Source organism: Dictyostelium discoideum (assembly GCF_000004695.1).
Source record: "Dictyostelium discoideum AX4 chromosome 4 chromosome, whole genome shotgun sequence".
Taxonomy (NCBI): Eukaryota; Evosea; class Eumycetozoa; order Dictyosteliales; family Dictyosteliaceae; genus Dictyostelium; species Dictyostelium discoideum.
In genome coordinates, this window is record NC_007090.3 from 3,450,737 (window position 1) to 3,460,736 (window position 10,000).

Consider the following 10,000-nt stretch of genomic DNA (forward strand, 5'->3'; position numbering starts at 1 on the left):
TTAATAATATTTTTATGAATAATAATAATAATAATAATAGTGGTAGCAATGACAATAATAATAATAATAATAATAATAATAATAATAGTAATAGTAGTAGTAATGGTAGTAATAATAATAATAATTTTAATAATAGTTTAATTAATAGTAATATAAATAATAGTATTAATAATCTTGGTACAAAGAAATTATTAAATGATTTAGAGAAATCACAATTTGAAAAACAACAATTAGAGATGAAATTACAAACTACCTTTTTAATGGCATCAAAAACTGAAGAGAAATATAAGGATCTATTAGAGAAATCAAAGATTTTCAGTGAAGGATATTTAGAGAAACAAAATGATGAAGTAAAGAGAATTGAAGAGTTAAAGAAAGAATTAGAGGAAAAGAAAAGAGAGATCTCATTGTTATCAAATGAATTGGAAAAAGTATCAGAGGATAAATTAGCAAATCAACAAATCATCGTCCAATTGCATGATGAAAAAACCACATTAACCAATGAGATTGAATCATTAAATCAAGAGATTGAAAAACGTAAAAAAACCATTGATGACTATCAATCTGAACTTCAACTTAAAGAGTCAACCTATAAAGAACAAATGTCAAGTGCTGTCGGAGATTTCAATGAAAAGAATAATGAAATTGAAAAATTACGTCAAGAGATTATAAAATTACAAGATACAATCGATTCATTACAACAAAAGATTTCAATATTAGAGTTGGCCAATGAAGCTAGTCAAAAGGAGAACGAACAATTGGTTGTAAAGAATGGTCAATTAGAGTTAACAATTGATGAGTTAAATTTGAAATCCAATGATTTATTAGCTCTTATTACGAAATTAAAAATGGAGAATGAGTTGGCATTGGAGGAATTAAGACAAACTCTTCAACATATCTCTGATGAAAATCAAACTTTAAAGGCTGGTTCAACTTCACAATCGGATGAATTACTTGTAAAAACTATGCATTACAATGAAACCAATAAGAAATTACAAGATGAAATTAAAGATTTAACCAAAAATGGTGAGTCATTAATTCAACAAATTAAATCATTACAAAAAGATATCGCTCAATTAAATGAAACCAATGAAACATTAACAACAAAAAATAAGGATTTACAACAACACACCGAGTCATTAGAGAAGGAGATAATCGTATTAAAAGATTCAAATTTAGATAAAGAAAAACTATTAGATCTATTACGTAAAGAGAATGAAAAATCCGATCAAACCTCAAGTGGTAATATTAAACGTGTTGAAGAATTAATGAAAGAATTGACCATTAGTAAAAATCTATTCATTGAAATCAATCAATCAAAAGATTCATTACAGAGAGAGATCATTGATTTAAAGAATAAAATTGAAAACGATAAAAAGATATTTCAAGAACAAGGAAATGAAGTTGAAAAATCAAATGAAAAAATCACTGAACTCAATGTATCACTCGATAGAATCACTAAAGAGAATTTAAATTTCAAAGACACTGTAAATAAATTAACAATCAATAATTCAAACCTTGAAAAAGAAGTTGATACTCTAAAGTTTAAAAACAAAGAACAACAAGAAATCGCTTTGAAAATGAAAGAATTATTTGTACAATTAGAGACAAAGAACGGTCAATCTCTACAAGAGATCAAAACAAAAGAAAACGAAAATAATAATTTGAAATCAGAGGTTCAAACATTGTTATTGGAAATGGAAAAATTAAAAGGATTCGATGAGAAAAATTCAAAAGAACTTCATGAATTACAAAATTATTTCAATGGATTAGAGGAAGAAAATGATAAATTGAAAAAAGAAAATAAAGAACATCAAGTAAACATTCAATCATTAAAAGAAAACATAAAGAATGAAAAGAGTATGCATAAGAAAGAAATGGAAACTTTGGCTGAAAAGGAGAAAACATTGGAAGAAAGAGAGAAGCAATTGATTGAAAAGGATAAGATCATCGCAGATTTACGTTTGAAATCTCAACAATCCAATTTAATGCCAGAGGTTCAATCACTTAGAAATGTTATTTATGAACTAACAAAAATCATCAATCCAAGTGCAAAGGAACCTATGGATGGTAATTCTATCGTTAACTATGTAAATAAGATTACCATCGAACAAATGTTACAAAATCAACAATTGTTAGAGCGTGTTACAACCTTGGAGAATCAACAAGCAATTGAACATTCACAAAGTGCATTACTCTCAAATTTCACTCATGATCGTATTGCCATTTTCCATAAAAATAAAAATGGTTTCTATGAAGCTATTAATATTGATTCTCCAAATTATTTCCTTTCACAACTCTCATATGATCAATACACTCAAGAAATGAAAAATGCTTCAATTATCTTTGGTACAATCATTAATATTGATACTAAAATCGCTGGTGATTCTGAATCATTTGGATGTTTACCTGGTACTGAAATTTGTGAAGTTTTAATTAGTAAATTAGAAAATTAATTAAAAAATATATTTATTATTAAATAATTTAAAAATACTTTTTTTTTTTATTTTTTTTTCTAAATAATAATAATTAATAATAAAAATAAATAAATAAAATAGTTTGTTTTAAATTTGTATAAATATAAATTTTTTTTATTATTTAGGAGTTTTTTTTTTTCAATTTAATTGATTTAAAAAATTTAAATTTTTATAACCTTGTTTAAAACATTGAATTAAAGTTTCATGAATACCTTCATTACCTTTATCTCTTGTTAATGAAGCAAAGGTTTTTACAGATTTAAAATAATTATTGCCATTTTCAGATTTATTTAAAGGTGGAGTTTGTTTAATTATATAATTTAATAATGATTGTCTTGGTCCAATTTCAATGAAACAAACATTTCTACCAAGATTAGAGTTTTCAATATGTTGGAATACATTTTTTATACCCAATGCTAATCTTGCTTGATCACGTAAATTTTCAAATACATATTCTTTGTTAATGTAAAAATCTTTATTAAATAAAGTACCCTTTACTGTTGAAATATGGTGAATATCTGCTTTTGGTGGATATGATTTAAATTGTAATTTCATCATATCATCATAGAGACAATCTTGACAAGAATGATGAAATGCAGTTGGAATTGATAAAACTTTTGTGTTGATTGATTCAAGTTTACATTGCTCAACGATTTGCTCCAATTCAACTTTATCACCACCAATTGTAACATTTGAAGGTGATAAAATGCAACAAACTTCAACTGATTTGAATTTTGTGCAAAATTTCTCTTGAAATTCTTCATTACCTAAATCTACCCATATCATTCCTTTTCCAGTTCCAAATGTTTTTTGTTGAGATTTTCCTCTATTGTAAATAACATAACAAAGTGTTTCTAAATCTTGAATCATACCACTTGCATAGCTTGCAACTATTTCACCAAATGAATGTCCAAATACTATCGTTGGTTTTAAACCCCAATGTTCTGTAAATAATTTATAGATTGAAATTTGTGATATTAATAAAATACTTTGAGTTATCATTTGATTTGTGTTTAATTCTGGATCAAATTCATCTTTATATTGTCTAACTTTTTCAATAGTTGAAAAACCTAAATAGATTTTCATTATTTCATCGATTTTATCCATAGTCTCTCTGAATATTGGCTCACTATTATATAATTCAAATATTAATGGATTAAATTGTGCTCCTTGTCCTGAAAATAAAAAAACGATACACGGTTCTTCCTCTTTAATAATATTTTTTTCATTTTCCAATAGTTTTGATGATAACGGTGCTGATGAATTGGATAAAGATAATAATTCAACTTTTTCTTCAAATTCAATCCAATTTTTTGCTGATATAAATATATTATCTTTATTTATTTCATTAGAATTATTATTAATAGTTATTTGTAATTTTGCAAATTCTTTAAAACTATCTTCATTTGGTCCTTTATGTTTTTTTATCAATTCTTTAATATTCTCATCCTTTGGAAATGATATTAAATATTGTTTATTTAATAAATTATTACAAATCATTATTTTTCGCACAAAAAAAAAACAAACTTAAATAAAAAAAAAACAAAAAAAAAAAAAAAAATATTTTATACCAAAAAAAAAAAAAATATCTAAAAAAAAGTGTCACAATCACAAAAAAAAAAAGATTCCATAAAAATAGTACTAAAAATTAGGTGTAAAAAAAAAAAAAAAAAGAAAAGAAAAAAATTAAAATTCTTTGTTTATTAAATTTTCATTATCAAAATTTTCTTCATAATAATAATTATTATTTTTAAAAAAAAAAACATTATCAATATCACCAACCACTTGAACTTCTTTAAAATGTTCAAAGTCTGATTCACCATCAAATGATTCTCCACCAACTGATAAATCATCAGCACCACTGCTATCATCACCATCATCTTTATTTTTTTGATTTATATTTAAATTTTTAGGGAAAACTTGAGAAAATTTAGCACTTGTAAAATCATCACCAAATTGTGATGTTTTCACTTTTTTTTTTCTTTGATAGCGTTTCTCTAATAATATTAAAACTCTTTTCTTTAAATTATATTTATAAATTAATAAACCAATTACCATTAAAATAAAAAGTATTAAAAAAGCCATTAAACCAATAAAAATATGAGAGTCTATTAAGTTTTCAACTTTATGATGATTATGGTAATGATGGTAATGGTGGTGATGATGATGATGGTGAATGAAATTATTGGGTTTATTATTATTATTTTTATTATTATTTTTATTATTATTATTATTATTATTATTATTATTATTATTATTATTATTATTATTATTATTATTATTATTATTATTATTATTATTATTATTATTATAATTATTATAATTATAGTCGCTTGAAAAATTATTTGAATTTAAAATTTTTGATTTACTTGAAATTAAACCTTGAAAATCACAATTTAATTTTGAAAATTGATTGGAATAAACTTCTATAATTATTGACTCTATATCAATAGAGTTATAATATGGATTTGTTAATTGATCAGAACCTTCAAAATTATTTATAAGGAATGATCTCTCTATATCACTTTGGTCTCCAAGTTCATTATTATTATTTATATTACCACAAACATTGTTATTATTATTATTATTATTGTTATTATTATTACTAATATTTTTATTATTATATTTTTTATTACTATTTACAACTAATTTTAGTATTGGTTTTATTGGTTTTATTGGTGACGATGGCTGTTGTTGTGGTTGCTGGAATTGGTTTTCTTTTAACAATGATGTTTCAAAAAGAGAAACAGATTTAGAGGATGTGAAATCCATAATTATAAATTAAATAATAATAATAAATATTTTATTTAACAATGAAAATAAGCATTTTATTACTTTGTTGAATTCAAAAATGATAAAAACTAAAAATAATTTATACCAAAAATAAACCTTGAAAAAAAAAAAAAATTAAAAATTAAAAATAAAATTAAAAAAATAAAATAAAATAATTTTCATAACTTTTTCTCGATTTTTCAAACCATTTATAAAAAAAAGCCTGGTAGTATGATTTCGAAAAAATTGCGCTAGTTGTTATTATTGCAAAAAAAATAATATGAAATTAAAAGCCTTTTTTTTAATTTCCAATTAAAAATGAATGAATATTCAAACAAAACTAATATTTTTTTTTTTTTTTTTTTTTTCGCAGATCGATCCTTTTCAGTCACTCTTTTTTAGATATTATCACTTTGTTTTTAAAGAAAAATAAGGAATTAAAAAAAAAAAAAAAAAAAAGAAATAAAAAAAAATAAATAAAATAATATAAATTTGTTTATTTATTTTTAGTTAATTTAAAATTGTTTTTTACTAATATTAATACTATTATCATCTTGATAAAAGAATAAATTGTCAACCTCGCCAGCTATTTGTAATTTTTCTCTTTGATAGTTACTATCAGTACCACCACTACCATCATCGATATCAGCCTCACCATTGCTAACATGTAAAAGAGATTGATTTTCATCAGCACTTGGTATATGATCCAATTGAGAGAATTTTAAATCCATTCTATTTTTAGCACGTTTTTCAAGCATAGAGTCAACTGTTTTCTTTAGAGTGACCCTATAGAAAATAAACAATGTAGCTAGCACTAGGAGAACACAACCACTAACTAATAAACCAATTAAAAGCTTTTGAGAAGATGTTAAATTTTTTGGATTTTTTTTAATTTCACCATTGAAATAACATTGATCACATAGATAAATTTCATCAGTATTTGAAATATAGGTTTGAGTATCACTTGAGATATAAGAGTTTTTACCAATAATTGGATAACTTGAAAAGAGTACACTATTAATTAAATTTACTGTTGAATTAATTAAATTTAAATCACTAAAACCTATTCCTTTATCCCTAAATTGAACATTATTAAAAGTATAAGCACCACAATTATTTAATGAAAATAATGACATTCCACTATTATTATCATTATCACTACTACTACTATCACCATTACTGTTTGTATAATTTAAATTATTTTGAATTGAAATATCTTGAAATGTAAAATTATTATTAAAATTATTTGAAATATTATCAGTAAATTGAATACTTATCAATGAAATAGCATTATCAGATGAGGTGGTAACATCTAAGAATTGATTGAGATTAATATTCAAATCATTAACTATTATATAATCATATTGATATAATTGTAATTGTCCATTATTTTGACTTTGATAAAATTGAATTGATTCATTTTGGAAAATACTTAAAAAACTATTTAAATTATTATTTTGAGTTATTAAATTTGATTCAAATCTAATATTTGTATTACAATTTAATAAGAATATAAAAGGTGATATATTATTATTATTATTATTTTTATTATTATTATTATTATTATTATTATTATTATTATTATTATTATTATTATTATTGTTGCTTGTTGTATCATAGAAATCATTATATTTAATTGTCGATGAAAACATTCTTATTCCACCATTTTCAATACTAATGAATGAATTATTTGAAAATTTAGAATTTTTAATAGTACTTGTTAAAATTTGAAGTTTTGAATTTATAATTTTAAATGTTGGTAATAAAGTTGGATTTGTATTATTAAAAGTACATGATACAATTATAATTGAATTTAATGTTAATTTATTATTATTACTATTATTATTATTATTATTAGCTGTATTATTATTAATTGATATTGAATTTACTATTACACCATTAATCTGATAAAAATTTGAATTATAAATATGAAATAATGATAATGTTGAAGCATTGGTTTGAATATCAAATATTGTTGTGTTATTATTAAATTGTGTGAATGTGAAATTACTAATTCTTATATCCATATATTTTAATTGATATTGATTAGTTTGTTTAATTGTTAAAAATGGTAAATTTATATTATTATTTTCACTATTGATTATTATATTGTTATTATTATTATTGGTGTTATTAATATAATTGTTTATATATATTGACGAAAATCCAAATAAATTACCCAAAACTGATGTTGAATCATTATTGGTTATATTATAAAATGGATTTGTTAATTGGATTATTAATTGAGTAGAACTTGTAAAATTATTTAAAAGGAATGATCTTGCTCTATCACCTGCATCCCCTAGTTTAATACATGGTGGTTCATTATTATCTATATTACCACATTTACTATTATTATATTTTATAGGACTATTACTATTTACAAATAATGTTAGTGTTGGTGGTAATATTGGTGTTGGTGTGGTTGTTGTTGTTGTAGGTGAAGGTAGTTGTGTGGATAATAATAATAATGATGATGTTGATGATGATGATGATGATGATGTTTGTATTAATAAATTAATTAAAAGAAATAAATAAATATTTATCATTATTTTATTTTATATTTTATCACCACAACTAATTCAAAATAAATAAAAATAAAAAAAAAATTTATCCAAAATATTAGTGATGTAACCGGTAGTCATAAACAAAAAAAAAAAAAAAAAAAAAGTTATCCAAAATATTAGTGATGTAACCGGTAGTCATAAACAAAAAAAAAAAAAAAAAATTTCTAAATTATTAGGTTTTTTTTTTTTTTTTTTTTTTTTTTTTTTGAAACAAAATTTTATTTTAAATTTAATTATTTAATCTAATCTGGTTCACATTAAAAATAAAATTAAAAAAAAATTAACAAAAGAAAATCAACAAATAAATATTTATTTTTTTTTTTTTTTTTTTTTTTTTTTTTTTTTTTTTTTTTTTTTTTTTTTTTTTTTTTTTTTTTTTTTTTTTTAAAAAAAAAAAAATTTTTTTTTTTTTTTTTTTTTTTGAAAATTTAAATTTTATGAGAGAAAATAATTTTTTACCCTTTTTTTTTTAAATATTTATATGATTTTTTTTTTTTTACGCATCCAAATTTTTTTTTTTTTTTTTAAAAAAAAATGTTCCCAGGACAAGAAAGAAGAGAAATTGAAATATGTGTTGCAAAAGTTGGAGAACTTTATTCATTTTTGGGGGTTTCAAAAACATCAACAACAAAAGAGATAACATTTGAGTTTTTAAGAATTAAAAATAAATTGGGTATTGAGGGGGATGAAATTAATAATTTGGAAATGGATAAATTAAAAAAAAATTATTATGAACCATCGTTATTATCATACAATATTTTAACAAATCCAATAGCCAGATCAATGTATGATAATGAATATTATGAAATTGCATTATTATTAAGTGAAATTAATAATAATAATAAAAAAAAAAAAAAAAAAATTTTCATTTATCAATTACTATCAAACACACTTGATTTAATATTAGTTAATATGAGTAAAAAAGGAAATCAATCAATTTTAAAAATGGCTGAAATGATTTATGAAAGAAATGGTCCAACTTCATTCTTTATTGGTGGTGCATATAACCTATGTGGTGCTATAATTCATTCGAAATTAATCTGTAATCCAATCAATGCAATCATTTTAATGTTAGTTGGCGAGGAAAGTGAAAAAATAATGATAAACTCTGATGGTATATTAAGTGCAATAACATATTATCCAATTAGATTTATTATTGATTGTCTTTTCTTATCACCTTTTACAACTTCACCAATTAAAGTTATAAATGATATAATACTAGGTAGAGATGGTAGTGCCGTTGGTGATAGTGAAAGTTCAAATTTATTTTATTCATTTACTTCAAGTATTTCAATATTATTACTCAAAAAATTAATTGATATTTCAATTATTAAAATTGATAAAATAATATTAGAGAATGTTAAAAAAAACAACAACAACAACAGTAATGAATCAAAATTTTGGAAATATTGTGAAATTATTTATTGTAATTCAATTACTCAAGGTATATTAAGGGCATCTTTATTACATCCACTACAAATCATTCGTTTACAATATCCATACGAATTTGTTGAATCTTATTTACAAGGCACTCCAATTCCAGAAGTAATCGGTCCAATTTCAATGGCTATTAAAGTTTATAATCAACAAGGTTTTTCAAAATTCTTTAATGGTTTCTCACTTGCAATTCCATTTTATATTATTCGATCTATTTCAACTAGAATTTCTCCTCCAAGAAATTTAAATCTTTATTCTGATTAAGAATCTAGATTTATTTTTATAAAAAAAAAAAAATTAAAAAAAAAAAATGAAAAAAAAAAAAAAAAAAAAAAAAATGAAAAAAAAGGATTTAATTTGTACTAAAAATTCTAAATTAAAATAAATAAAATTTCAAATTACTTGAAAATTTAATAAACATCTCAGTGCATGTAACCCTAACTTTCTGTTTCTGGCGAATTGTTTAATTGATTTCTTTTAAATAAATATTTATTTTAATATGAAACCAAATGATATTTTTTGATTTTTTGATTTTTTTTTTTTATGATTTAAAAAAAAAAAATTGAGAAAAAACCTTTGACCAAAAATTAATATATAATTTATTTAATTTAAAGAATACAAACCTCATTTTTTTTATAAAAATAAATAAATAAATAAATAAATAAAGCTATACAACTCCTTTTTTAATTTTTGATTACTAAATTTTTATTTTATTTTTATTTAAATTAATTAATAATAATAATTTTT

The 10,000-nt window shown here is 21.5% G+C and overlaps 5 protein-coding genes across 5 annotated transcripts in view; 2 read left to right on the top strand and 3 right to left on the bottom strand.

The window, feature by feature from the left end:
* Positions 1–2,456, top strand: part of DDB_G0285767 (hypothetical protein) — a gene marked incomplete at both ends in the record, with an annotated part of 4,839 nt that extends 2,383 nt beyond the window's left edge. Inside the window, one exon of the mRNA XM_633065.1 lies at positions 1–2,456. This exon is cut by the window's left edge and continues 532 nt beyond it. Within this exon, the coding sequence (XP_638157.1) occupies positions 1–2,456 (2,456 nt within the window).
* A 159-nt stretch (positions 2,457–2,615) lies between these two features.
* Positions 2,616–3,977, bottom strand: DDB_G0285605 (hypothetical protein; the record flags this gene model as incomplete). Its single annotated transcript, XM_633066.1, has 1 exon — positions 2,616–3,977. One exon carries the CDS (start codon positions 3,975–3,977, stop codon positions 2,616–2,618), a length of 1,362 nt encoding a protein of 453 aa, XP_638158.1.
* Positions 3,978–4,163: 186 nt separating this feature from the next.
* On the bottom strand, positions 4,164–5,249 carry DDB_G0285607 (hypothetical protein; the record flags this gene model as incomplete). The annotated part of the gene is made up of 1 exon (XM_633067.1): positions 4,164–5,249. One exon carries the CDS (start codon positions 5,247–5,249, stop codon positions 4,164–4,166), a length of 1,086 nt encoding a protein of 361 aa, XP_638159.1.
* A 515-nt stretch (positions 5,250–5,764) lies between these two features.
* Positions 5,765–7,798, bottom strand: DDB_G0285609 (hypothetical protein; the record flags this gene model as incomplete). The annotated part of the gene is made up of 1 exon (XM_633068.1): positions 5,765–7,798. The coding sequence occupies one exon, from the start codon at positions 7,796–7,798 to the stop codon at positions 5,765–5,767; it is 2,034 nt and encodes a 677-aa protein (XP_638160.1).
* A 552-nt stretch (positions 7,799–8,350) lies between these two features.
* Positions 8,351–9,517, top strand: DDB_G0285611 (hypothetical protein; the record flags this gene model as incomplete). Its single annotated transcript, XM_633069.1, has 1 exon — positions 8,351–9,517. One exon carries the CDS (start codon positions 8,351–8,353, stop codon positions 9,515–9,517), a length of 1,167 nt encoding a protein of 388 aa, XP_638161.1.
* Between the last annotated feature and the right edge of the window lie 483 nt (positions 9,518–10,000).